Below are 25,542 nucleotides of genomic sequence, written 5' to 3'. Positions count from 1 at the left end.
TGCCGGGCCCCCACCCCCCGGACCGCCCAACCCGCAGCGCCCCAGACAAAGGCGCCGCATCCCCGCCTGGCGCCCCGACCCCCACGCGGCGCCCCTTCCTGTGCGCGCTGCTCCCCCCAGGGGGCCAGCGGGAAGCGACGCGCGACCCCGGCCACAGGCAGCATCCCGGCACCGCCCTGCTGCAGCTCCCGGGGCGGGGGCAGGACCAGGGGCTGGGGGTCGGGGTCAGTGTCGGGGTCTACCTCTTGGTGCGACGGAACATGCTGCCGCCGGGGAAGGAGGGCATCGAGAAATTGGAAAGCGCGGTCCAGAGCGAGTCAGACATGACCCAGCGGCGGCGACATGGTGGCAGGTGCGGCAGCGGCGCGGCGACGCGGGAGCGGGGAGCGGGGAGCGAGCGCGGGGCGGAGGCTGCAGCCGCAGCGGCCGGGTAGGGAGGGGGAGCGGGAGGGGAGGGGGAAGGGAGCGCGCGCCTGCGGGGAGGCCGCCGGGAGGGGGCGCTGCTGCGCGTTCACGCCACCCGGAGCCCGCCCCGCGCGCGCCGCCGTCCCGGACCTCACCTGCTGCTTTTCCGGGGCAGGGGCAAATCCTTCTGGAAGGGAACGCGAGAGAAGGACGAAGATCAGCATGGACCCGTAACAGCTTCCCACGAAGCCACCCCGCTGCCCAGAAGCAGGGGCTATGCGGATGGTCCCTGGTTAGCAGGGCCACCTTCTCCTTTGACCAGGAGTTGATCCCCAGGGACTAACACAGGCTCAAGTACTCTGAAGGGACCTCCAGGTGCTGGTGAGTTGGCATACTCATCTGCATATTTGTGCAAATGAACCAGGAGTCTTTTGTTTGTTTGTTTTTGAGACCAGCTCTCCATCTGCAGCCCCTGCTGACCTCAAACCCGCTATGTAGCCCAGGCTGGCCTTGAACTCATGGCAATCCTCTTCCCTCAGCCTCCCCAGCGTGAACACAGCGTGAACACAGGCGTGAGCCAGCAAGTCCAAGCCCAGAGAACCAGGAGTCTTTATTTGAAAATATATTTCTGGAGCACCCACTGTCTGCCACATCCTTATCCTGTGAACTGTGGATAAAACAAATAAAAATACCTGTCCTGGCCAGGGATGTGGCTCTGAGGCATAACACCTGCTTGGCAATGCAAGGCCCTGTGTTTGATTCCTGGTACCAAAAATAAAAATAAAAAATAAAAACATCTGTCCTTTGGGGTGAGCATTTAGAGGGGCAAATGGGCACTGAATAGAGTTTGCGTGGGATGATGAGATAGTGTTAAACATGAGGGTGATGCAGCAACAAAGCCAGTGCTGTGGTGCAGAAGGACTGGGAGGAGATGCAGAGCAGTGGCTCTGGGGACAGCTCTCCGTGGCTGCTAGAAGATGACAGCCAGCCACGGTGTGGAGAGAGCTGAGGGAGCTGAAGGGCAAAGTCTTGGAGGCAGGAAGGAGCTTACCCTGCCCAGGCATAGGAGGCTGAATACAGGCATGCAGGCCCGAAGCAATAAGCCCTTCACAGCCTGCCAGAGCCACTCATCCTCAGCTAGATTTGCAGAGCTGGGAGCCACATAGATCAGGAGGATCGAAACAGATCAAAGTGAGATCCTAGTGGGCCAAAAGGTCTTTGTCTGATAATGACAAGGTAATAATTTCAGGCTATTAAATGTATGTCTCCATTAGGTCAGCGGAGATCAGGAGTTACAGGGTCTCAGCAATTTTCACGCAGAGCAGTGGGGGAAGGAGACACAGCTTTCCAGCCAGTTCTGTCCAAAGGCTGAGGCAAGCTGGGTGTGATGGTGCACGCCTGTTATCCCAGAATTTGGGAAGCTGAGGCAGGAGGATTCCTGCAAGGTCAAAGCCAGCCTGGCCTACGTATTGAATTCCAGGCCAGTCCGGACTTGTCTCAAAAAAAAAAAAAAAAAAAAAAAAAAACCTCCAAAATAACTAACTAAATACTGAATCACCAAGACAGGAGTAGTTCTGGGTAGTCAGTCACGCAGCATGACAGAGCATGGCCAAAGGATTCCCCCAGTCCTGTGTACAAAGCATAGACCTTCGGTCTGATCAAAGGCCAGCCCAGGCCTCCCCAGCCACTAGTGACCAGAATTCCAGACCAGGTTTTTTCTCTGTCTTTACAGGATCGCCGAAAGGAGTCGCTGCTGGGACCTAGACACTAGGCTTCAGCAACCCTACCACGGCCTGGGCAAAATCAAGACATGGAATTTCTGGCCACGAGGCCCAGGGCTCCAGACTCAGGTGAAGTGGACCTTGGAAGGTGAGCCTGTAAGGGTCTCTATCACCCACGAAGTCCTCGGACCCAACCCCTGTGGCCGGCGCACCCGAGCATTCTAGAGCTGAACAAAGGGCACGGAGGAGCTGCGGACGTTCGGATCCTTGGCGCCTGCCGCCTGCCGGGCATGCACCCGTGCAACCCCAGCTCTGGAACCCGCGCTGGTCTTTCCGGATAGGCGGAGGGATGGCGCGGAGGCCAGGCCCTCCGAGTTTGGAAGCCCCGGGGTATCACCGGGCGACATTCCCTGAGAGGGGAACCGGTGCGTGGGCTGTGTCCCGGCGCAGGAGGGGTTAACTTGGCCAGAAGGGAAGAGGTGGGGCAGCCCTGGGCGAGGGTCGCCAAGCTGAGCACTGCCGGGTAAGGTGGGTGGTGAGTGCTTGTGTGGTGGGGGTGCTGGGCTGGGGGCGGGGACAGAATCCCGCGTGGCAATGAATCAATGGGTGGGTGCCAGAGCCAGCTAGGGGGTGGGGACACCCACAGGCCCCGCCCCTCCGCTCTGGGTGGGCGTGGGGGACCCGACGGCACCGCGCGGCCCAGCCTGGCCGCTGCAGCGTTTGGTCTAACTTTTGCGCAGCTCCCTCTTTTCTCGGATCCCATTCTCTTCAACCAACCCCGAAAGAAGGGTTAGGACTTCGGAGAGAGCTAGGTGCCAAACCCGGCGAGATGGGCTGTGTGAAACAGTGAGCCTTCCAGCGCACGCCTGGCCTTAGCATTATCCATCCTCGGATCGCCCGGGAAGTCCCTCCTGCTATCTGCTCTTCGTTTTTCCTGCCCCACTGGCGACTCGGCTCCCCCAGGCCCTGACCTCAGGAGCAGCGCAGAGATGCACCCAGGAAGCCGAAAGTACAGCTCGAGTCTGGACGCACACAGGGCTTCCTCTCAGCTCCAGAGCAGCAAGCGAAGAAGACTCATCTGCAAGGAAGCTCTGCAGGCACAGGCCCAGAGCAAATTTTGGGACCAACCCTTGATCGGCCCCTCTCTGAGATCAGTGTCGGGTGTCCAAAGTCTCAGAGGCGCTGCCCGAGTCGGGAACAGGGGATACTTTTCGGCCTCAGAACCCCTTACCCCGGAGGTGGGTGCTCTTGACGTGCAGTTTCGTCCCCGCTTCCCTTCCTTCCCCTCAACTCTCAGTGTCCCACTCCGCGCAGTGGACCCGCGCGTCCTGCGCAGGCGCGGCCGGGGAGCCGAGTCTTCCAGGCTGCAAGGAGCTAAAAATCGCTCCCGCCCACCTGCAAGCTGGGCTGGACCTGCGGATCGCTGGGGTGGGGGGTAGAGGAGGGTCGAATGGAGGTGCCATGCTGTCTGGGTGTCCACCCAGTGAGGGCAGCAGGAAGGGTCCCGGTGGTCGATCGGGAGCGCGGAGGGCACGCCAGGGTCCCCGCCCGGGAATGAGCTCCTGGGGCGACTGCGGCGAGGCTGCCCATGCAAATCTGTTTACGGCGCCGGGGCCCCCAGGGGCGCGAGCCCTGGGGCTGTAACTTTGCTCAGCCCAGGTCACTGCGGACTGGCGAGGAGCTCGACACTCGGAGGCTGCAGTCAGCCCTCCGGCGTCCCCTCAGCGGCTGCGCGCCCCGGGCTCCTGCATCCCGCGGTGCCCGACCCGGGCGGGCCGAGGGGCGGGGTCCTACACTGCCGTGGCTGTGCCCGTGGGGGGCACCCTAGGCCGGGGAGGCGGCGCCCCGCAGGCCCCAGCACAAGCCCCCCGCCCCCCGCGCCCCGCCCCGTAGCCGATTCCCGTCTCCGCCCCGCGTCCGGCGGCCGCGCGCACCTGCAGCCTCCGGCGGCGGATCAGGCCCGAGTCGTCCATGGCGGCGGCGGCGGCGGCTCGGCCGGGGGAGGAGGAGGAGGAGGAGGAGGAGGAGGAGGAGGCAGCGGAGGAGAAGCCGCAGGGACCCGGCGGTGGCGGCGGTGAGGGGGGGCGGGGCGGAGCGAGCGGGGCGGGCCCGGCGCCGTCACTGCGTCTGGGCGCCGGGTCTGGCCTCAGCTGCCGCCGCTGCTGGGGGAGTCTGGGGGGCAGAGAGGTGGAGCCTCCAGGTGCCCCCGAGGGGGGACGTGCACCTTGAGACCCTTCGGAGACAAACGCTTATTCCTGGGGGAGACTCCGAGCCAAGGCGCCCTCCGGGGAGACTGCCCTGGAGACCCTCGGGGAGACGCCTCCCGTCCCCAGAGGTGGGGACCGGGTTCCTCGGCTGGTGCCCTCTCCGGTCAGAGCCGCCCTCCGGAAGGAGGGTTAAGACGCGCGATGCGCATCTACCAGCTCCCTGCGATGAATGTGATGAGTGTGTGCTGCAAACGTGTATAAAGAGCTGTTTTCCACCCTCGGAACCATCTCTGGCAGACGTGTCTGAAAGTGCCTCTGTCGTCTCAAAGCCGCCGCGCCCCCCTCCCGCCCCCATGACATCGTGGGGGGCCCTGGGAAGATACCCCGACACACCACGTGGTGGGGAACGGCCCCCACCCACAAGACCCTCGAGTAGGAGTCCCCTGGGGAGGTGCCCCAGAGGGTGGAGAGAGGGGAGGGCAGGTATGCAAAAAATTCTTCCAGCTTCCCCAGGAATTTAATCTGTATGTTCGGTAAATGGGCACTAATAAAAATTTTAAAAATCAAAAAAGAAAAGCACTCTCATGCATACGCTGCACTCTTCCCTGAATCCCGCGGCCCGTTGGGCGGCTCCTCCCTCGCGTTTAGGATTAAAGAGCGATTAGCGGATAGTTCGTGAGCTGGCTACTTCGCTTAGGTCCACACAGCTGAGTCGAGCCCCTGCTTTCGGAGTGGGATGGGGGCCTCCCCTGGAGCTGGCCTAGGGGGCTGTAAGGTGCGGTCGTCGGGCGAGAGCGACTCCTGCCGATTGCCCGGGCGACAGCGGGGCTGGGCTGGCCCCGGAGGCTCCTAGGAGCGGGTCTCCTGCCCTGCGTCCTCGCGCGTGCTTCTTGAGGCACGTTCGGGTCCTCTGCTCGAAGCCAAGAAGCCGGAGCCTCGGGAGCTCTCCGTGGTCCTGGCACCACGTGCTCCTGTCCGCGGTGCTGAAAGCCCAGCTGGGGCTGGGAGGCTGAGGACAGGGCGAGGGAGGGGTGTGGAGACTAGCACAGACACAGCCCAGGGATGAGGGAACTCTGTCCTGCAAGCACCCAGCTCCATAGGCCCAAAGCAGGCTGGTCCTGCAGGTATTGTTGGCCGAGGCCCCAAAACATTCCTAGCTGTCTACAGGGGACTCAGATAGTGTCTGTTGAACTAACTCCTTCACTCAGCACTTATTCCTGGGGGGTGGGGACCCCGAGCCAAGGCGCTCCCCGGGGGGGGAGGACGGCCCTGTGCACTGCAGTGCTTCAGAGTCTGGAAGTACAGCAAAGAAAAAAAACAGCTGAGCAGGAGCGCACATTCGGGGAATCCAAACACTCAGGAGGCTGAGGCAGGAGGATGGCCAGGAGTTCAAGCCAGCCTGGGTCACATGGTGAGTTCAATTTTACCTTGAACTACTCAGCGAGACCCTGTCTCAAAAAAAAAAAAAAAAAAAAAAACCTGGGCCTGGTGGCACACACCTGTCATCCCAGCACCTGGGAGGCTGAGGCAGGATGATCACACTGAGTTTGAGGCTAGCCTGGGTCACACAGCAAGACTATTTCAAAAATCAAAACCAAACTAAATAAATAAAGACAGAAATCCTGCCTTGTTTTGAGATGGAGGTAAGGTGACTCGTGGTGGTGGACACTGTTCACAATAACACACATGCTCACGCTGCAAGCACAGGCACACACACATTCTGCACACACACTTTCAGCAGACAGACCCCCATATAATGCACACACTGTAAGCATATGCTCAGCAAACACAAACACACTTAGACACCTTCTTCAAACACACACGCTGACACACACACCTAGGAAATGCAGACACACAAAACACATTCACAGGTACTGTCCACATGCATGTATCACACAGACTTGTAGATGCATCTACCTTGTTTGTTTGAGACAGGGTGCTGCTGGCCTTGAACTCACTGTGGTACCCAAACTGGCCTTGAACTTGTGATAATCGTTCTGCCTCAGCCTCCTGAGTGCTGGGATTATAGGCACGTGCCTCCTCCCCTTCTCCCCTGACTCCTCCAGGTTTATTGTGATGCATATCAATTGCACATGCTCAGCCCAGGACACATTCCGGGATTCTGAATACAGAGAGAGAGACAGACAGACAGAGACAGAGACAGAGACAGACAGAGACAGAGATAGACACAAATACAGAGTTTAAAGTGAAAGCTCAGTATAAGGGCTAGCACATATGTATACACATAAGCCCCAATCGCGGCTTTGGGGGCGGGGTCATTGAAAGCCCCACCCACACACCAATCCACACCCCTTTCTGCTGCTTGAGAGCCCAGGACTCATCCTGAGTGTCCCAGCAGTCACCAGACCCCAGCCCAGCTCACAGGTGAGGAGCTGGGCCCGGGAGTCGGGAAGGGGCTCCTCTCAGTCCCACATGCAGGACACCTCCTCGGCCGCGAGCTTCTGGGCCCTAGATTCCAGCTCTGGCACAGTCAACCTGGGTCCCAAGCTTGTACAGGGCTGGTGGCAGCGCCTAAGCCGATTGTGAGCTGAGAGAAGGTGACCGTGAGCCAGGCCAGTGAGGAGGAGGGAAGAATTATGGCCGGGAGGGGGACTGGAAAAGCTGGGGTGGCCCTCCAGGCATTGAGGACAGAGGGAGAGGCTAAGGACCACAGGAGAGAGGTGGCTCCAGCTGGGGGTAACACTGGGTCCTGAGGGCGTGGGAGGGATGTGGGTCTGGTGGGAGGGGCATCGAAATCAAAAGCAGCCCTGACCAGCCCAGGCTCAGGCCGGGAAGGGCTCATGGGGGCCATCCTCAGCACCACTGAAGGGTGCGAGGGTGCTGCTCTGAATCCAGGAAGGGGACCCGCCTTGCCCACGCCTCGAAGGAAGACATGGCCTGCAAGACCAGTGCTCGGCCCAGCGGCCTGGCCTGGGTCCTGACACCAGCCCTGGCATGGATACTCCTAGGGGCCTGTGGTGGGAGTCACCCGCCTCAGGCCAGATCTCAGGGCTGCCACCGGCTGGCAACTGAAGCAGGCACCGGGGAGCTACACCTGCAAGGTGAGTTCCCAGACCCTGCCACACCTCCACCATTCAGGGACCCCCCCCCCACCAAAGCAAGGCCAGGATGTCCTTCGGAGGGGCTCCAGGTGGCCAAGAACCATGTGTCAAGAGTACAGACTATGAGCTGGGCCTGGTGGCTTACACCTGTAATCCCAGAACTTGGGAGGCTGGGGCAGGAGGATTTCCAGTTTGAGAAACACAGCCTGTCTCTTAATAAATAAATAAGTAAATCCAACAACAAAAGCAAACTTGATGGGCTGTCACACTGCTTGATTTCCAACCCAAATCCCACATCTGCTACTTCATACCAGTGTCTCTCTGGGCTACTAAAAATAGAAAGTAACAGAGCCACCAGAGGTATCATGAAAGATTAGGCATTTACATCCTTCCTGGGCCCAGGACGGACCTAAGCTGATTACAAGCAGTGTGATCATTCCTACTTGAAGTACACCTGCAGCCTGAGAAGGGTTCATGCCTTTCATGTTTGATTTTGTTTTGTTTTGTTTTTGAGACAATATCTAAGTACTGGCCCAGACTGGCCTCGAACTCAAGATAATCCTTTGCCTCAGCCTCCTTGCTGCTGGGATGACAGGTGTGCGCCACCACACCTGGCCAGTTTTCTCTTTGAGGACTGATGCAGCTGTAGCATCCTTTGTTCAGGGGACTCTCCAGCCTCATTCTCCCCACCGTACCTGATGATTCAAGCCCCTGGCTCACAGCCAGCCCTATCTCTAGAGCCTTGCTGTCCCTCAGAGGTGGACAGGCCTGGCGCGCGGGACCCTGGAGCCACCGGGAAGCGTTGTGGGGCGCGGAGCCCTGGGTGAGTACAGCGCCCCCTAGCGCGGCCCCGGCTGGGAGCAGCCCCGCCCCGCCCCGGGTGCTGACCAACCCCCGTCTCTGCCGCCCAGGTGCGAATCCTTCCTGCGACGTCTGCAGCGCGCCCTCCATCGCCGCTTCCGCCGTCAGCTGCTGGGGCTGCACCAGGCCCCGCCGCTCTGCGTTGAGCTCTGCGAGGCCTGGTACGGTGGCAGCGCGGGCCGGGGGGTTGGAGGGCGCCTGGGGCTCGCTCTGCCTCGCACAGGAAAGTGCCTGGCCTGCCTGAGGCCCCAGAAGGAAGGCCAGTCTAGAAGCAAGGTCCAGCATTCACTTGGAGATGGGCGGGGCAAGGAACGCGCTCTGGCTTTAAAGATAGCCATGGGAGCGTGGCCTCCTGTCCGGGAGGTGTGCGCCTGGATGGTTTTGTTTTGCTTATTGTTTGGAGACAGGGTCTCACTGTGTACTCCAAAATGACCTTGAATTCACTAGACTGGCCTTGAACTCAAGACAACCCTGCCTCAGTTTCCTGAGTGCTGGGATCCCTGGGCTGCACCACCATGCCTGCCTCTTAGCTTTAGTTTTTGTGGCACTGAGGACTGAACCTAGGGCCTTCCCATTGAAGCACATCTCTAGCGCTTTGTACTTTATTTTTTAAGCTTTTGATCCAGAGTCTCTAAGTTATCAACACTGGGCTCGAATTTTCGTTTCTCCTGCCTCAGCCTCCCAGAGTGCAACCATGACAGGACTGGGCCACCATGCCAGGGGTGTATGGAGTTTCTTTAAAGTGCAAAACCTGTAGATTGAAAGAGAAAGTAGGGCTGGAGACTTAGCTCAGTGGTAAGAGCACCTGCCTGGCAAATGCCAGGTCGTGAGTTTGATCCCTGGTACAAAAAGGAAAAGGGAAAGTGATGGGTGTGGCACGTGGGGGGCTGACTGGAACCCAATGTGACACGCCCTGGGTAGGGGTAGGAGCTGAGGTCATCTATGGTCTGGTGCACATCTATGGGGGTACAGCTCAGGGGAAGAACACTTTCTTAGCATGTGTGAGGTCCTCAGCTCAATCACTAGCACCTCAAAAATAAGTAAAAGTTTATTCTATAAAAGAAAGAGGCCACCGGTTCCATGGCACTTGCCTGTCATCCCAGCGCTCAAGGCTGAGGCAGTGCAGGTTTCACAGTGAGTCTAAGGACTGTAAGAATCACACAGGGAGACCCTGTCTTGAAGGACTGGAGTGTGGGCGCTGGAGAGCAGGAATGGGAGCAGACCTCCCCGGAAGCCCTGAACCTGCCCTGTCCACACTGTTGCCAGGCTGACCACCTGCAAGGCTGATGGCGCCTGCAGCCCACCCTGGCTGCCCCCCTCAGAAGACAGGGGCTACATGCCCGACTGCCTCAGCTATGGGCAGGTGAGTGAGGCGGGTCGAGCAGGGAAGACTGACATCCTTCTTGCCTTGGTGTCCCTGGGCCCTGGGGTCTGGTGTGGCCCTGCCAACATCCCCATCTCTATCCATCCCAGGCTCACATTCACACTGGGTCGTGCCTATGGTCCCCTGGGTCCACAGTGCCCTTTCCAGGGCCCATCTCTTCTCTGAAGCGGCCCAGGTCCTTTCTAGGTTGGGGATGGTGGCTGTTATCCAAGCACTCAGGAGGCTGAGGCAGGAGGCTCACCCTGACCTCAAGGCCAGCCTCAGCAGCACATCGAGGCCCTGTCTCACAACAGAAAATAAAAAAATCCTCGAAGCGGCCCTCAAACCAACTCATTCTCCCCAAAACCCCACCCTGCTCCCCACCTCTAGTGAAGGGTGGGGAGCAGCAGCCCCACCACATCTAGACTCTGCCCTGCACAGCGCTAACCCCACCCTCCCTCCCCCAGATCTTCGCCGATGGGGCAGATCTCTGTCGCTGGGCCCTGGGTGACACCCTGCCGGTGGCAGCTCCTGGCTCTCGCCATTGCCTCAACCTCTCCACGCCGGTGTCCCTTCGCTGTGGCTCCAGCCGGCATGCCCGGGAAACTCGGCCTTCTGCCCCGGACACCACAGGAAGTGGCAGCGGCAGTGGCAGTGGCAGCGGCCCCTAGCAGACACCTTGGGAAGTGACCGGAATTGGGGCATGCTCTCTTCTCCCTCTGAATAAAGTCCCAGCCCGAGCCCTGGATGTGGCTGCTCCTTGGGGAAAGAACTGCCAGAAAGTGAGGTCTGCCTTCCCAGCCTTGCAAATCCTAAACTACCAGCCCTTGGAGAGCTGTTTCCCCCTGTAAAGAAGGGGCAGCTGAGGCAGGAGGATGGAGGATACCGTGGGCTACACAGTAAGACCCTGTCTAAAAACCAAAGCCAAAACTGAAAGAAGGGGCAGTGTCCCCTTAGCCCAGATGCCAGAGCAAGGCTAAGGATTTCCCTGCCCTTGGGGAGTGTGGCAGCACAGGAAGCACCCGCCACCCTGGGAGGAGTGCTTGGCTTTATTCAGCTGTGAAACCCACTAGGCACAAACAGGGGAAGCCTTAGCAATGGCTGGACCGGGGATTTATGTGACCTTAGAAATCTGAGGTCAGCAGGGTGTGGCGGCTCACCCCATCATCCCAGCCCTTGGGAGGCTGAGATAGGAGGTTCACACGTTAGAGCCCAGCCTGGCCAAAAGGAGACCCCAGGAAGCTTCGGTTTCCCCTAGGAAACCAGGACACACACTGGGTCTCGAGGTTTGTCTCTGGACAAGGGCGCCTCATGGTAGCAAACACAGGCCAGTGATGCCATGGTCCCAGGGTTGTACCATGGCCTGGTTAGTAGACACGCTGGCCAGTTTCCAGGACTGGCTGTCATCAATCTGGGCTTGTTAGTTCATCACCAGATCAATCATGATGCCCAGGGACACTCTGGCCTGGCTGGTCTGATCCAGGCCATGATGGTACCTAAAGGTTCATGGGGGCCTGAGAGCAGTGGGGGGGCTAAGAGCAGGGGAGGGCTGGCTTCCCCGAAGGACAATCAGGCACTGGAACCCGGAGTGGGAAAGAACACTGGACAGGGAGTCAACACTCACCAACTGCACTGGGTGTGGTGGCACACACCGCATCCCGGCAGCCAAGAGGCTGAGGCAGGAGGATGCTCCTGAGTTCAAGGTCACCCTGAACTACACAGCGACTCCCTGTCTCAAAACCACCCCCCCCCACTCCTAAGAGCAAATGGGCAGTCTCGCAATGCCCGTTCTGTTGAAGTTTGGGCTCCAGAAGGCAACGGTTGCATCCCCCAGCGAACACCCTCCCAAGTTGCTCCTTGCCCAAACACAGCCCTCTACCAGCTTGTCCCCAGACAGCTTTAATCCTAGAGGGAGGCAGGGGCGGGCAGAGGGCCGCTGGCAGCTCCTAGAGGGCAGTGGCTGGCTCCAGGCCCCGCTCCTGGAAGTACCGGTGTGGGTGGCGGGCCTGCGGGCCTTCGCCTTGGAAATAGGACGTGATCTTCCTGGATCCCTCCTGCTCCTCGAGTGCAGAGTCCTCCCTGGGGGAGAGGGTGGCACTGACCACTTCTGGCTGAGGCTCAGCCTCTTCCCTGCCGCCCAGGGCACCCAGGGGACACCCAGGGGACACCCACCAGGTAACGTTTTCCGCCTCGGTCTCCAGAATGGCCTGGGCTGTACGCCAGCTGAACCGCACGAGCTGTGGAAAGCCGAATACAGGCTCCACGTGCCTTCTCAGCCAGGCCTTCGTCTTGGGGTCTGGGGGCAAAGAGATGGTGACAGCTGTGCTCCTCACCGTGCGTGCGGGACCCTCCCAGGTCCCTGAGGCTGCTCTCACTGTTTCTGGCACCCTCCTGCCTCAGCTCTCTGCACAGGCAGGTTAATAAGTCCTGCCCTCCCACTAGGCAGCTGGCCAAGCTGTACTGTGGGAGGCTGAGGCAGGACTGCGAGTCTGAGCCTCGCCTGGGGAGCTGAGCAAGATCCTGCCTTTTTTTTTTTTTTTTTTTTTTTTTTTTTTTTTTTTTTAATATTTTGGTACTGGGGTTTGAACTCAGGACTGCAGCTGCCAGGCAGGTTCTGTTGTGCTGAGCTACATCCCCAGACCCCCAAGATCCTGTCTTGGAACAAATTTTTTAAAAAGATCTGGGGATGGGCTGGAGATTCAGCTCAACAGCATAAGCACCTGCCTTGCAAAGGTCATGAGTCCATCCCTGGTACCGATAAAAAAAAAAAAAAGAAAATCACAACAAAAAGGTCTGGGGATGTTGGTCAGGCCGAAGGGCCTATGTTCCGTCTCCAGTACTGACAAAGGAAAGCACAAGATATAGCCCATGGGGAGATTGCCTTTAGGACACCCCAGGCCCCAAGGACAAGGGTCGGGAAACATTCAATTCGGGGAATTTATCTTTCTTTTGGGTGGGTGGGGGATCTCAGCATAGTGAGAACTGAACCGAAGACCTTCACATTCCGCTGCATTCCCCAGTCCTTTTTATTTTGAGATTGGGTCTTAGAGATTAAATAAGTTGCCCAGGCTGGGCTAGAATTTGAGTCCTCCTGCCTCAGTCTTCCAGATTATCAAGATGAGGTGTGTGCCACCACACCCGATTCCAAAGTAGTTTTAGCTTTCCCTGAGCTCAACCCTACAGGCTCTCTCTGTCACCCCACCCAGCTGCCAGCCTCCCTGAGCCCCAACCCAGAGGACCCCTCTAACCCAGCTGCTGCCTCCTCAAGCTATCTTCTTTGGTGCTGGGGACAAATGCCAGAGTCTCGAGCCCCTGCAAAGCACCTCTCCCTGAGTGGCACCCGCTCCACTGTGCCACCCTCAGGCAGAAGCTGGGCCAGTTCGAGGCCAGCCTGGGCTGCACAGGGAGGCCTCGTCTCAAAGATGAAACAAACTTAAGAAGTGAGGAGAGGAGATGGTAGGAGTCCATGGCAGGGCTGCTGCCCGGGCCAGCTTCACTCGGCACACCCAGGATCTCGGGTGGCAGCTGGGGAGCAGGACACCCTCTGCTCACCATTGGGGTAGCCTGAGCCGTAGTCAGCATCCAGGTCCTGTTCTTTCTCCACAAACTGCCAGCTCTTCACGGCCTGGTCTCGAGCCACCTGTGGGCAGGACAGGGGCTGGGACTCTGCCTCCCGCTCCACAGCCCTGCCTGCCCCATGCCCAGCGGGTGCTGACCTTGGCGCAGATGCTGGCGGCACTGACCACAGGGTAGAGGGCGTCTGCTTTGGCTTTGACAGTCACTGTAACGTCAGGAAAGCGCTGCTGCAGCCGCTCCTGGTATGACGCTGCCAGTCCCACAGTGTCCACGAATACCTGTCATGGTGCCAGAAATGTATTCAGTCCACAAACTGCAGGAGAGCAATGAGACAAAGGACTCAGCCTATCGGCTTTTCATCAACTGTTCCCACTGGCAAAAACACTTTCCCTTCTTTCTTTTTTTGTGGAGCTAAGGATTGAAGCCAGGGCATCACATATGCTAGGCAATTACTGAGCCGCCACTGAGCTATACCCCAATGCCTGATAAAATATACTTTATATTAGAAAAAAAAAGCAGGACTTGATGGTATACACCTGTAATCCCAGCACTGGGGAAGGCTAAGGCAGAAGGATCACCATGAAGTCACAGCCAGTCTGGACTACATAGTGACTTCCAGGCCTGATTGAACTCTATAGCAAGACTTTGTGCAAACAAGCAAGCAAACAAACAAATCCCTAAAAACCAGGACAATAAAGAGCACCGAAGAGCTAAAAAGTGCTATAATATGTTACTGTTTTGATTTTGTGACATAGGTCTTGCTATGTAGTTCAGGCTAGGCTTTAACTCATGGGGATCCTCCTGCCTCAGCTTCCTAAATGCTGGGATTACAAATGTGCCTCACCACACCCAGAGGTTATAATTTTAAGCAGTGAAGAGTAAGGTTCAGAGAAGGTCCAAAGAGCTGACTACTGAATGAAACTTTGACGCAGGGCAGGAAGGCAAGCCTGTGAAGATCTGTGAAAGAATGCTTTAGGAGGTGAAAAGTTAGTGCAAAGGAGGGGCTGGGGATTTAGCTCAGCAGCATAAGCGCCTGCCTTGCAAGCAGGCAGTCGTAAGTTCGATCCCTGGTACCGATAAAAATGAAAAAAAGGACAAAAAAAAAAAAAAAAGTTAGTGCAAAGGCCCTGCACTTAGAGCCAACAGAGAACGCTCAGTAGCAGTGCGCAGGCCCCAGGTCCGAGCACAAAAGTGAGGCCAGAAAGGGTGTGTGGCAGCTCCACAGCCAGGTCAGCTCTCAGGAAACACCGCTCTCTGGGCACAGCTGACCAAAGGGTAGGGCCTTCGTCGTCTGTTTCAATCTAGCATCTCCAGCCCTGCACTGGGCTCCGCCTCCACATGGCCTACACACTCCATTCCCACTGTTCTCTCAAAAACGGCCCACAAAAATGGCCCACAGAAACCCATGCCATGCCAATGGAAGTTTTTTCCTGGTAATTGAATCTCATTCTCCCCTACTTGACGTAATTTCCCAATTTAATTTCCTCTATGATCATAAAATTAAATGTCAAGATTTACATTTCACACAGAGATGCTGGTCTGCTGCGTAGGAAGCAGACTGAAAGGGGAGGGCTGGAGGTGAGGGCCAGGGAGGGAGCTGGGCAGGCTGGGGTGGGGGCCCTGGCCTAGGATAGATGCTGTGGGAAGGTGGAGGGATTGGGATTTGTTCCAGAGCTTTAGGGCCCTTAGCAAAGGAGTATGGAGGAGACAGGTGTGGGGCATACATTAGGGCAGAAATAATGCATTCCTAATGCACCTCATACTAACCTGCCTGCTGCACTGTTTTTCCTTGAAGTAAATTTTATTTTCCTGCCTTTTTTTTTTTTTTTTCCTGGTATCAGGGATCGAACTCACAACCTTGCCAGGCAGGCCTCTGCTGAGCTAAATCCCAGCTCATGTTAAGAATAGGCCCTAAGTCTACAGCCACCACCCTGAACACACCCGATCTTGTCTGATCTTGGAAGCTAAGCAGGGTCGGGCCTGGTTAGTACTTGGATGGGAGACTGCCTGGGAATACCGGGTGCTGTGGGCTTAAAAAAAAAGAATAGGCCCTAAGAGCTACACTCAATTTTTTTACTGGTACTGGGGATCGAACTGACGACCACCTGCTCGAATGGCAGGTGCTTATGCTGCTGAGCTAACTCCCCAGCCCCAAGAGCTACACTCTTAACACCCACTGCACTTTTTTCTCACTCTCCAACTTTATCCACAAGGTAATTGAAACAAACCCCAAAAGGTTGGCTCACCTGGGTGACGTTCACACCCTGGTCCAGTGCGTGCTGGATCAGCCCGGAGGCTGTGTCATGGGAGAGGGAGTTCAGGTTGTATTTGACCCTGCAGCAGAACAGAGCTCAGTGGTCCTCCTCCCAGCCCCAGGACCCAACCAGTCCATGCTGGCGGTCCCACCCGCCACTCCATCAGGGACCCTCACCGCCCAAGCATGCTGGTGGAGATGAGGTTTGGAGATAGCACGTCCAGGGCCCAGCCCACAAAGTCCCTGTCTTCCTGCATTTTCGAAAACAGCCTGTCCCGTTCGTTCTCCGACAGGGTCTTTGAATCTGGGGGTGGGGGGGAGGTTGGACAAAAGAGGGGCAGTCCGTTCTCTCAATTCTCGCCCTCCCATTGCATTTCCCACCTGCTCCCCGAGCCAGCTCAGGAACCTATCCCCAGATGCACACCTCGGACTCACCTGCCACTTTCAAGGCCTCCAGATCTGCCAGGCGGGACTGGGGACAATAACAGATGGCATAGACCATGGGACCTGGGGAGGAGGGCGGTCAGGTTTCTGGGAGCAGGGTACAACGCCCGTCCCATCGCCCCGGCCTTCTCTGGTGTGCGTGGTCTTCCCACGATCACTGCCCTTCCCTAGACTAGATCTGCTCAGCACGCATCCTTGCATCCCACCCCGGTCCCGGGAACCCACCCAGTACGGGGCCCCGGCCGGCTTCATCCACGCCCAGGACACAGGGCTCTTTGCAACACACGGCGGGCACGGGCGAGCTCAGGCGACAGCGCCCGGTATTGTCCTTTTCCAGCTCGCTGAGGTCCATACTGCCGCTCCCTACACCTGCAGTCACGGAGGTTGCAGATTCCGGTTTCTGCGCGCGTTTTCAGATTCTGACCAATTGGCACACAGGACACGCCCTGACGTCCCCTTAGGCCTTTACGCTTGCACCTCAGACACTGTCCCGTAGCCTTCTGGGAATTGTAGTTCACAAGGCTTCCACAGATGGAATGGTTTGCAGTACAGCGTAGGCAGGGTCGCTTCGAAAACTCCGCCCCGGGGCCTTGCAAGCTTCCCCTGGAGAGGCTTGTAAGGAAAGAGAAAATAAAGGAGACTGAGGCACAGCTCAGCGTCCTTTCGAACCCAGAGGAACAACTATCACCACACTCCCAGAAACCCATCTTACACTCACTCAGATCCCAGTACTAATGGCCCTGCCTCCTCAGCAAGGGCGTACACTCCCTACCCGCAGGGGTTCTTTTCTTCCACCGAGTGAGCTCAGGGCAATTATCTTGGGGTTCCAGGACTCTCTCCCTTGGTCTCCACTCAGATCTTCCCTACATTCGGAACTGCTGCTTCCTACTGTCTCTCTCCTTCAACCCCAGCCTCTCACACTGGTAGACGGAGGCTGGAGAATGGCAAGCTCGGGGCTAGCCTGAGCAACTGAGCGAGTCACACAACACATGGTCTCAAAGTAAAATAAAGCAGCGGTGGTAGCCCACGCCTGTAATCCCAGCACTCGGGAGGCTGAGGCAGGAGGATGGCCACAGTTTAAGACCTGCCTGGACTACATAGCAAGACCTTGTCTCAATAAACAAACAAACAAAAGGCCAGGGATGTAGCTCAGTGAGAAGACCTTGGGTTCAATCCCCAATACTGGGGAAAAAAAGAGAGGGCTCTAGCCAAGCCTTTCCTACTGGTAATGGAAATCCCAGATCCCCCAGGTTTCTGTTCAGGGTCTCCATCTACCATGCAGAACCCTTTCTCACCACTCCTTGTTCAGGTCCCCAGTGCCGCCTATGTCCCATCTCAGCTGAGTTCTGGCCCCCAGCTCCTTCTGCCATTCCACTGCCCCCCTCCTTCCCTGGCCGAAAGTGGAGTGCCTGCCCTCTGCCTGGAGTTTCCGGTGCTCACCACCCTCCTTTAGGGGCCTATTTCCTGTCTCTAGCCACCCCTCCCCGCCCCCACCATCTTTCTTGGTTTCTCCCTGGATATCAGGAGGGTTTCTGTGCCCTGACTCTCTGAGCTCCACCACCACCAGGCTCAAGGCCCAGCTCCCCTTCCTTCCAGGCCTGCCCCTGCTAACCAGCCCTTCCTGGCTCCCACCCTCCACGGGGTCTCCAAAGCTAACCGACCCCAACCTCCCCACCTCCTCCTTGTCAGGGTTCACCAGCTCAGGCTCAGAGCCGCCAGCTGCAGTCCATTGGCCGGCAAGACACACAGTCCCTCTGCTGGCAGGGCCTCCTTTGCACCAGGCTCTCTTGGTCCATGAACACCAGGCTCGGTGCCTTGATCAGCACCTCGCGGCTATGCCCCTGCTTGCCTAGGTCACAGAGACCACTACTTTCCCCATGAGCCCAGGATAGAGTCCTCCTCGACTAGAGATGAGAGGGAAGATAAAGACCCAGATGGGGGACCTTACCCCCATTTGCTCCATGCCTGTCATCCCAGCACTCTGGGAGCTTAGAAAAGCAGGTCCCAAAACAGAGCCTAGCCTGGCTAATTTAGCAAGACAAGTCAGGCGTGGTAGCACACTCCTGTAATCCCAGCACTGGGGAGGCTGAGGCAGGAGGATTGTTTCGAGTTCGAGACCAGCCTGGGCTACAAAGTGAGCCCATGGCTAACCTGAACTGCATAGTGAGACCCTGTCTCAAAAAGACAAAAAAAAAATGACAACAATAATAATAATAATACTTTAGCAAGACCCTGTCTCAAAAGAAAGAAAAAAAGGAAGGAAGGAAGAAATAAAGAAGGAAAGAAGAGAGAGAGGGAGGGAGGAGGTAAGGCAGAAAGGGTCTGGATATATAGTTCAGAGCTAAAGCCCTGGGTATCCCAGGGCTCAATCCCCAGTACCAGAAAACAAAAACAAAAACTCTAACATTACAGCTCATATTTGCTAGATTCTGTGACATTTAGTATTCTCATTAGAAGAAGGAAAGAAGGAAAAGAAGGAAAACTGAGACCTTGCCATTCAAAAAGACAACCAAACTGGGCGTGGTGGCACACTCCTATAATTCCAGCATTAGGGAGGCTGAGGCAGGAGGATCCTTGCAAGTTTGAGACCAGCCTGGGCCACAAAGTGAGCCCAAAGCCATCTTGAACTGCATTGTGAGACCCTGTCTCTAAAGACAAAAAAAAGAGACTCAAACGGGGCATGTTGGCATTATTCCAGTGCTCAAGAGGCAGAGGCAGGAGAATAGCAATGAATTAAAGGCCAACCTAGTCTACATAACAAACTCAAGGCTAGCCTGAGCTGAACAGCAAGAACCTGTCTCAAAAAAGAAAAAAATAAAAAATAAAAAAAAGGCTGGGGATTTAGCTCAGCGGCATAAGCACCTGCCTTGCAAGCAGGCGGTCGTGAGTTCGATCCCCGGTACCGATTAAAAAAAAAAAAAAAAAAAGCAGGCATGGTAGCCCAAGCCTGTCATCCCACCACTGAGGGATGACAGACCAAGGCAGGAGAACCGGTTCAACTTTGAGACCAGCCTGGCTAATTTAGCAAGGCACAAAGTGAGCTCAAGGCCAGCCTGAACTGCATAGGGAGACCCTGTCTCAAAAAGAAAAAAAAAAAAGGCAACAAAGATGACAACCATCACTAGGGTATTAATCCAGGTCTTATCCAGCGGGCACTGAGCCACCTGACCAGCAGGGCTGACAGGTGGTAAATTAAATGGCATAATTGACATAATTGACGCCACTTAAAATCCCTGGCGCTGTGCTAACACGTAGAACCAAAGCAATTACTATGATCATGTTGAAAGCAGCTAGAACTGTTTTCATTGTTAGTTTTTTGGTTTTTGCACAGTGCTGGAAATGGAGCCACGCCCCCGGCCACTATTAAGCCGCCTGGAAGGTTTCTTCTCTGTTCCCATGAAACAGGCCTGGTCCTAGGGCCTGCCACCTCCCTTTCCACCTCCTCGGCCTCTGCCACACCTCCTTCCATTCCTGTCTTGGCCTAGGCCCTAGCTGTAGCGTGTCTGGGCTACTCCTGGCATCTGCACCGCGGCCTTTGCTTGTCGCTCTGTCCCTCAGTCCAAACCCCTCTGGCTCCCTGGCTTCCCGCCTCCTCCAGGTGGGACTCGCCCACTAGCCTGTGGCAGCGTCTGCTCCTCGGGCAGTCCGCCTCGCTCCCCGCCGCCGGCCTTTACCCTTCTGATGCTGCAGTCGCAGCAACTCCCAGGGGTCGAGGTCTCCCTGCTGGCCGAAGTAATGGTAGTCGGGGTAGACCTGGGCCCGGGTGTCTGGCACCACGAGCGTGAGAAAGGGGGGCAAGAGTGCCGCTGGGCTCGCGGCCATGCAGGACCCTAGCCGCCCCGGGGCGCCCCCCTGCGCAGGTTCGTGGTCCCGGCCCGACGCGAGTCTCCCCCGCTAGACGCAGTGGACCCGCCCTCCAGGGCCACGCCCACCAGCAGGACCCGCCCCTCGTGGGCAGGGTGCGGGCCGCGCATAAAAGGCTCCGCTGCCCGGGGCGTCCTGGGAGCTGCGACTTTGAGTCCCTGCTTCTGCTCCTTCGCGGCCCCGCTGTCACCCACGCAGGTACAGCTAGGCCGAGCGCACCGGAGTTGGGGATGCCTGCGCCTGCCCCGGGCGGTTCTGGCCTATCTGGACCTCATCCCGGCCTCCTTTGTTCTCTGCATCCGCCATGGTGCCCGCCTTTGTCCTTGCGGGGAAACCGAGGCCAGTCTTGTTTGCAGTCGAGGCGCGATCGCCGAGCCTCGCGCCCTGCTCTTGGGCCTTCGCTGTCTGGTTCGGCTGGGGACCCCAGGCAGGCCTCTGATGGGGTCCCCGCGCCCTGGGTCGGGGGGTAGGTTCCAGCAGGGCCTTGCAGACACAGGCGGGGAAGAGGGGCGGGGTGGGGCTGGGACATGACTGCTCCGCCCCTCGGACTCAGCCCCTGAGGGGGGGGGGCTCCCGCGTGACCTTGGGGAGCTAGGACAAAGGGTCCCCAGGCACTGAGCGCGGGGTCTCTCGGCCTCTAGTCATGGCATCCGGCAGCGCGCACATCGGGAAGCCGGCCCCAGACTTCACGGCCACCGCTGTGGTGGACGGCGCCTTCAAGGAGGTCAAACTGTCGGACTTCAGAGGTGAGGGGACAGCGGAGGGCTGCAAATCGGGACGCTTTGCTGCGGAGGGGCTGGGCTGACACCTATCTTTCCTGCCGTGCTTAGGGAAGTACGTGGTCCTCTTCTTCTACCCCCTGGACTTCACCTTCGTGTGCCCCACAGAGATCATTGCGTTCAGCGAGCATGCTGAGGACTTCCGAAAGCTGGGCTGCGAGGTGTTGGGGGTCTCCGTAGACTCGCAGTTCACCCACCTGGCGTGGTACGGGCGGGGTCACATTGCAGGGCCTAGTTCTGTGGCTTCCTCCCCCTACCTTGAAAGAATGCAAAGAACGACACCACTGACACAACCTTCATTCTTCAGATAGCTGCAGATGCTTTGTCTCCCTTAGTTATGGGAGGTGGTGGAGGCACCTATTTACAAAGGTGGAAACTGCAGGTCAGCAGAGGAAGGGCTGGGCCCAGGCAGGAGGCCAGGGACAGGCTCTGCTGCATGGCACAGGAACAGCCACTTGCCCAGAGGTGGAACCCTAGCCCCTGGTTCGCTTCTGGTGGCCAGGATATGGGATTGGGCCCTGCACAGCCCCCAGGGCGTGGTGGGTGGGGCTCCTGCTTTAACTCCTTTATCTCTTGCCTCCAGCACCCCTACTTCAGCTCTTATCACATCCCTCCTTGCTTGCGACAGGCACCCTGAGGCCCCAACCCTGTCTCTGTTACCCCCAGGATCAACACCCCCCGCAAGGAGGGCGGCTTGGGCCCCCTGAACATCCCCCTGCTTGCTGATGTGACCCGAACCTTGTCTGATAAGTACGGAGTGCTGAAAAGGGATGAGGGCATTGCCTACAGGTATGCTGGGGACCCTGCCCCAGGGTGACAGGACTGGAGTGGAAGCTCCCAGCTCCTCACTTGGAAACCCCCCATCTCCAGGGGCCTCTTCATCATCGATGGCAAGGGAGTCCTGCGCCAGATCACTGTGAATGACCTGCCGGTGGGGCGCTCCGTGGAGGAGGCCCTCCGGCTGGTCCAGGCCTTCCAGTACACAGATGAGCACGGGGAAGGTAAGTAGACTGCACCAGGCAGCATGGAGGTAGGGCCCTGTTCATCTCAGGCCTTAGCTCCAGGCAGTACCTGAATATAAGGCAATTTAGCAAATTACTGAGACTCTTGTCTCAAAAAATAAAGGGCCTTTGGAATATAACCCAATGGGAAGACCTTGGGGTCGATACCTGGTAACTAGGGAGGTGAGGGTTGGGATATATCCCAAGTCATGCTTGAATAGTAGGCGTTGAATCAGACTTTGTTTTCCATTTTTTAAAATTGTGGTGCTGGGGATGAAACCTAGGGCTACCCCCCCCTTCCCCCTCCTCCTTTCCCAATGTAGGAAAGTGCTCAGCACTGAACTACATCCCCAATCTGCTCCCAGTATCTTGTCACTTGACTAAAGGCATTCAACAGTCCATTAGAGCCAGTGCTCTAATGAAGGGAGCAAATGCTAAGTGTGGTGGCAGCTGTCATCCCAGCACTCTGGGAGGCTGAGGCAGGAGGACTGAAACTTGAATGGAGACCTGGGGAATTTAGCTAGTTAATGAGACTTGTCTCAAATTTTAAAAGAGCTCAGTGTGAAGGTTCAATCCCCAATGTGGAAGAGGAATGGCACTAGAGAGCAAAAGAAATTGAAGAATAGACCAAGAAAATGTTGATCAGAAAATGTTGAGGGTTATGGTAGCACAAGCCTATAATCCTGGTACTTGCCTATAATCTTAACACCTGGGAGCCTGAGGCAGGAGGATCACCCCAATTTCCAGGCCAGCCTGGAATACATAATGAGATCCCATCTCAAAACAACCAGAAAAATGGGCTGGGGATTTAGTTCAGTGGTGTAAGTACCTGCCTGGCAAGTAAAAGGTCATAAGTTTAGTTCCTGGTCCAAAAAAAACCCAAAAAACAAAACCATCCAGAAAATGCTGTGGCTGGGCTTGCAGTTTGGGTTTTGGCTGCTGCTTCCAGATTTTGTATGTCTTTTTGAGACAGAGTTTCATTATGCAGTTCAGGCTGGCCTTGAAGTCACTTTGTAGCCCAGGCTGGCCTTGAACTCGAAGCAACTGCTGGGATTACATGGTGCACCACCATGCCCGGCTTTGTTTTGAAAGCAGAGTCTTCCTGGGTGTCCCTGGCTGGCCTTGTACTCAGAGAGATCTTCTGCCTCAGCTTCCTTGAGTGCTGAGATGGCGGGTCACCAGACTCCTGTGTGTGGTACTGTGAATTGAACCCAGGGCCTTTGTAGCACTTTTTAATTTTGAGACAGGGTCTCACTTAGTGGCTGAGCTGTCCAGGTTAGTCTCAAGCCTGTGATCCTCCTACCTGGAGTGATGGGCATGCCCACCATGCCTGCTCCAGCTTTTTTTCCCCTGTAATGCAGTCTCTGGCTTTGCTTGTGTCTGGAGTCTGATTGTGACACGCACACACACACACACAACCCTGTCTTTCCAGTCTGCCCTGCTGGCTGGAAGCCCGGCAGTGATACCATCAAGCCCACTGTGGACGACAGCAAGGAGTACTTCTCCAAACACCACTAGGCTGGTCGGTGGGAAGCTGGGGAATGAGTCTGTGCTCTCGGATCCAGCCTCTGCCTCCACCTGGCCATCTGTGCTGGTACAGAAAGGGTGGCTCTGCTGTCCAAACTCCAAGGCTGTCGAGGCTGGAGGGCTTAGCTGAGGCTTTCTCATCCCTCACTGGGAACTGGCGACAAGCGACCCCTCCATGGAGCGCACTGGTATAGGTCTGTAGGTGACCAATAAAGTATCTGAAACGAGTCCGTCTGTGTGTTGTGTCTGGCGTTCTCCTTGTCCCCCTCTTCCCAGGTCCCCACCCCTTCGCCCAAGACCCAGCTAGGAAACGGATCTCATAATTACCCACTTTTACCACAAGGTGGCAGCCTCACCTCACGCGTTGCCTACTAGGTGCATTTTCTCTTTTCCCCTTGGCTTGAAGGAGGCTTCTAAGAAGGGCAGGGCCCAGTGCCCCACCCCCAGACAAGTACTGTACCGGGCCGTGCCACATCCTGGAAACTGGCCATACAGGTCAGTGCCCTCATCTCTTACCATGAGGCATCTTGCATAAATGCCACTAAGTAGCTGTGATCTTCCCTGGGTGTCCATGCAAATTACAGCATGTGCAGCTGGGGCCCGCGCCGGTGGAGGCACACCTGTAGTTCCAGCATCCTGTGAGGCTGAGGCAGAAGGATCACAATTCAATCCCAGCATGAGCAGTTTAACAAGAACATTTTTCGAAATAATAATTAAAGCTGAGTGTGGTGGTGCATGCCTGTCCACTTAGCACTTGGCAGGCTAAGGCAGGATCACCCTGAGCTCAAGGCCAGCCTAGGCTACAAAGCAGACCCTGTCTCGAAAAAATGAGTAAAAAGGCTGCGAATGTAGCTCGGTGCTAAGTCCATGGGTTCAATCCCCAGTACACAAAAAAGTTCTTAGCATGATCCCCCGGGCTTGAAGGAGCTCAGTTCTGTCCAGGCAGGAGGCTGGGAAAAACCATCTGGAGCCTGAGTCTCATGCTGGGTTCTTAGGAGATGGCCCATCTGCCCAGCATCGGGAGGGGAGGGACGGCCACGAGGCAGGTGACAGGAGCCAGGCTGCGGCCTCAGGGGTGTAGGGTTGGTGTTCAGCAAGTAACTTTCACCCAGCCCTGACTTCTTTCCCCTGAACAGGGCTGCCAGGCTCTGTGGTGATGAATGGACCCCCCAAGGATACCGCTCCCCCGAAAACCCTCCCTACGGGTCAGTCATCTCCGCTGGAATTTGCTGTGCTCTGCGAGCCTGAGCGGCACTCCAGCCGCCGAGGCCTCCCTCGTTCTCATCGCCTGCTGCCAGCACATCCCACTGCAGGCACGACTGTCTCTGGCTGTCTTTTCACAGGCTCACCTGGGCCACAGGACTTTGCTTGTGCGGCTCCCTGGGGAGACACTTCTCCGGACCACAGTTCCAATCTTCGGCCAACCCACTTTCCACACCTTCTGTGGAGCGCTCCCTCCCTGTACGTCGGTCACCTTGGCCTGCTTTTCTTGACCTAGACCTTATCATGAAATGGAAATCACAGTTGCTGACTGTCTGCCACGGTCCAAGTCGTGTCTTGGTTCACTTTGTCTCATTATGCTGTCCAGCATTCGAGTGACCCCCTGACTCACTATTTTGTACCCAAACTGATGTCTACCCCCACCCTTCACGGTGGCTTGGGAGAGCGTCCTTTGCTACGGAGACCTTCAGTTTCCAGGCTGCCCAGGTCAGTCCGAGGCCCCCACCCCATCCCGCGGCCCAGCTGTGAGGGCGGTGGTGAAATCCAGCGGCCCCAGCAGCACCACCCTGGCAGGACCAGACCTGGCAGCCGCCCCGCTCCGGGACTGGCACCGGGACGGGAAGCTGGCAGGCGGCGCCGCCCTTCCTGGCGGGCGGGGGGGGGGCGGCGGCCGAGCGGGGCAGCTGCAACCCCCCCCAGGAGATCAGACGGCGGGGCGTGGGCGCGGCCAGCCCGGGCGCCGGCTTTGCAGGGAGGCTCAGGGGCGGCTCCCGGGACCCAGGAGTGCCCAGCCCGCCCACCGCGGGCGCTCTGGACCTAGGCCTGGGGCTTTCCGGGCCCGGGAAGCCGCCTGCCCGGGAAAATCCCGGCCCCCTTCCCGGCGTCGCCACACTGCCCGGCAGAGCGGGGGGAGGGGATTCCCGGAATCTGCCCCGAGACCGCCGGCGCGTCACTGCGCAGAATCTGACCATATATGGGCTTCGCTTCCGCTGCGTCAGCGGGGAAAGCCCCGGTGCGGGCGGGGAGGGCGTCGCGCCTGCGCACTGGGCGTCTGGCGGGGGCGGCTGACTGCCTCCTCCCTGCAGCCGGCGCTGAGCTGCGGGACTGGGTCCTGTGTTCGACCTTTCTAACTGGTGGATCAACCGATCCCAGGAGCCCCGAGCTGGGATCCACAGAGGCCCTGGCAGAGCTGACGAGGGCCACAGGTCCACAGGCGCAAGACGCAAACAGCGATTTGGCAGGGGCAGCTCGCACTCG

General features: G+C 57.4%; 5 protein-coding genes, 1 long non-coding RNA gene and 1 pseudogene across 15 annotated transcripts in view; 4 read left to right on the top strand and 3 right to left on the bottom strand.

The window, feature by feature from the left end:
* Mast1 (microtubule associated serine/threonine kinase 1) overlaps positions 1–4,207 on the bottom strand; it is a 30,944-nt gene extending 26,737 nt beyond the window's left edge. The window contains exons 1-2 of one of the 3 annotated variants that reach the window (XM_063228426.1): positions 4,061–4,207; positions 561–592 (exon numbers count right to left, since the gene is read on the bottom strand). In XM_063228426.1, coding sequence (XP_063084496.1) covers positions 561–592; positions 4,061–4,099 — 71 coding nt within the window. In that variant the 5' untranslated portion in view covers positions 4,100–4,207. Of the gene's footprint in view, positions 1–242; positions 423–560; positions 593–4,060 lie in introns of those variants that run through there. The other 2 variants (XM_063228427.1, XM_063228425.1) reach the window with 2 other exon arrangements.
* Positions 529–4,912, top strand: LOC134471009 (uncharacterized). The gene is made up of 3 exons (XR_010040326.1): positions 529–786; positions 2,138–2,649; positions 2,867–4,912. It is a non-coding gene; the product is annotated as an uncharacterized LOC134471009 (long non-coding RNA).
* A 1,684-nt stretch (positions 4,913–6,596) lies between these two features.
* On the top strand, positions 6,597–10,359 carry Rtbdn (retbindin). Of its 7 annotated transcripts, none has more exons than XM_063228437.1 (6): positions 6,597–6,718; positions 7,152–7,395; positions 8,059–8,218; positions 8,307–8,417; positions 9,523–9,619; positions 10,087–10,359. In XM_063228437.1, the coding sequence occupies exons 2-6, from the start codon at positions 7,227–7,229 to the stop codon at positions 10,288–10,290; spliced, it is 741 nt and encodes a 246-aa protein (XP_063084507.1). In that variant the 5' UTR covers positions 6,597–6,718; positions 7,152–7,226; the 3' UTR covers positions 10,291–10,359. The 7 variants fall into 7 exon arrangements, with proteins under 7 accessions (XP_063084507.1, XP_063084506.1, XP_063084511.1 ...); XM_063228436.1 differs by having other exon boundaries at positions 6,599–6,718; positions 7,190–7,395; XM_063228441.1 differs by lacking the exon at positions 6,597–6,718 and adding an exon at positions 6,752–6,891 and having other exon boundaries at positions 7,190–7,395.
* Positions 10,360–11,502: 1,143 nt separating this feature from the next.
* Rnaseh2a (ribonuclease H2 subunit A) lies at positions 11,503–24,699 on the bottom strand. 2 transcript variants are annotated; one of them, XM_063228435.1, is made up of 10 exons: positions 24,414–24,699; positions 23,581–23,708; positions 16,119–16,505; positions 15,885–15,956; positions 15,627–15,753; positions 15,442–15,529; positions 13,336–13,473; positions 13,172–13,259; positions 11,792–11,915; positions 11,503–11,698 (listed from the first exon to the last, which is right to left on the bottom strand). In XM_063228435.1, exons 3-10 carry the CDS (start codon positions 16,243–16,245, stop codon positions 11,566–11,568), a joined length of 897 nt encoding a protein of 298 aa, XP_063084505.1. In that variant the 5' UTR covers positions 16,246–16,505; positions 23,581–23,708; positions 24,414–24,699; the 3' UTR covers positions 11,503–11,565. The 2 variants fall into 2 exon arrangements, with proteins under 2 accessions (XP_063084505.1, XP_003468407.1); XM_003468359.5 differs by lacking the exons at positions 23,581–23,708; positions 24,414–24,699 and adding an exon at positions 19,568–19,758.
* Positions 15,111–15,227, top strand: LOC111756332 (5S ribosomal RNA; annotated as a pseudogene).
* Thsd8 (thrombospondin type 1 domain containing 8) lies at positions 16,512–19,715 on the bottom strand. The gene is given in 3 exon segments (XM_063228444.1): positions 16,512–17,756; positions 17,758–17,797; positions 19,568–19,715. Coding segments are annotated over 3 exon segments (345 nt in total). The 3' UTR covers positions 16,512–17,599.
* Prdx2 (peroxiredoxin 2) lies at positions 19,822–23,291 on the top strand. Its single transcript, XM_003468360.5, has 6 exons — positions 19,822–19,955; positions 20,399–20,503; positions 20,588–20,741; positions 21,203–21,325; positions 21,407–21,537; positions 22,970–23,291. Exons 2-6 carry the CDS (start codon positions 20,401–20,403, stop codon positions 23,053–23,055), a joined length of 597 nt encoding a protein of 198 aa, XP_003468408.1. The 5' UTR covers positions 19,822–19,955; positions 20,399–20,400; the 3' UTR covers positions 23,056–23,291.
* Positions 24,700–25,542: the final 843 nt, after the last annotated feature.

This window comes from Cavia porcellus, unplaced genomic scaffold (genome assembly GCF_034190915.1).
Source record: "Cavia porcellus strain 051 isolate PalLab524CR breed Dunkin Hartley unplaced genomic scaffold, mCavPor4.1 scaffold_17, whole genome shotgun sequence".
NCBI classification, from domain to species: Eukaryota; Metazoa; Chordata; class Mammalia; order Rodentia; family Caviidae; genus Cavia; species Cavia porcellus.
The sequence above is the reverse complement of the archived record's forward strand: the minus strand, read 5'-3'. Positions and strand labels throughout refer to the sequence as shown.

Coding starts and splice junctions, on each gene's coding strand:
- Rtbdn (XM_063228437.1), top strand. CDS start 7,227: ATGGCCTGCAAGACCAGTGCTCGGCCCAGCGGCCTGGCCTGGGTCCTG. Junction 8,418..9,522: donor GTTGAGCTCTGCGAGGCCTG/GTACGGTGGCAG, acceptor CACTGTTGCCAG/GCTGACCACCTGCAAGGCTG. Junction 9,620..10,086: donor ACTGCCTCAGCTATGGGCAG/GTGAGTGAGGCG, acceptor TCCCTCCCCCAG/ATCTTCGCCGATGGGGCAGA.
- Rnaseh2a (XM_063228435.1), bottom strand. CDS start 16,245: ATGGACCTCAGCGAGCTGGAAAAGGACAATACCGGGCGCTGTCGCCTG. Junction 13,474..15,441: donor AGGGTGTGAACGTCACCCAG/GTGAGCCAACCT, acceptor GCACCATGACAG/GTATTCGTGGACACTGTGGG. Junction 13,260..13,335: donor CCGCCAGCATCTGCGCCAAG/GTCAGCACCCGC, acceptor TCCTGCCCACAG/GTGGCTCGAGACCAGGCCGT.
- Prdx2 (XM_003468360.5), top strand. CDS start 20,401: ATGGCATCCGGCAGCGCGCACATCGGGAAGCCGGCCCCAGACTTCACG. Junction 20,742..21,202: donor CAGTTCACCCACCTGGCGTG/GTACGGGCGGGG, acceptor TGTTACCCCCAG/GATCAACACCCCCCGCAAGG. Junction 21,538..22,969: donor CACAGATGAGCACGGGGAAG/GTAAGTAGACTG, acceptor CTGTCTTTCCAG/TCTGCCCTGCTGGCTGGAAG.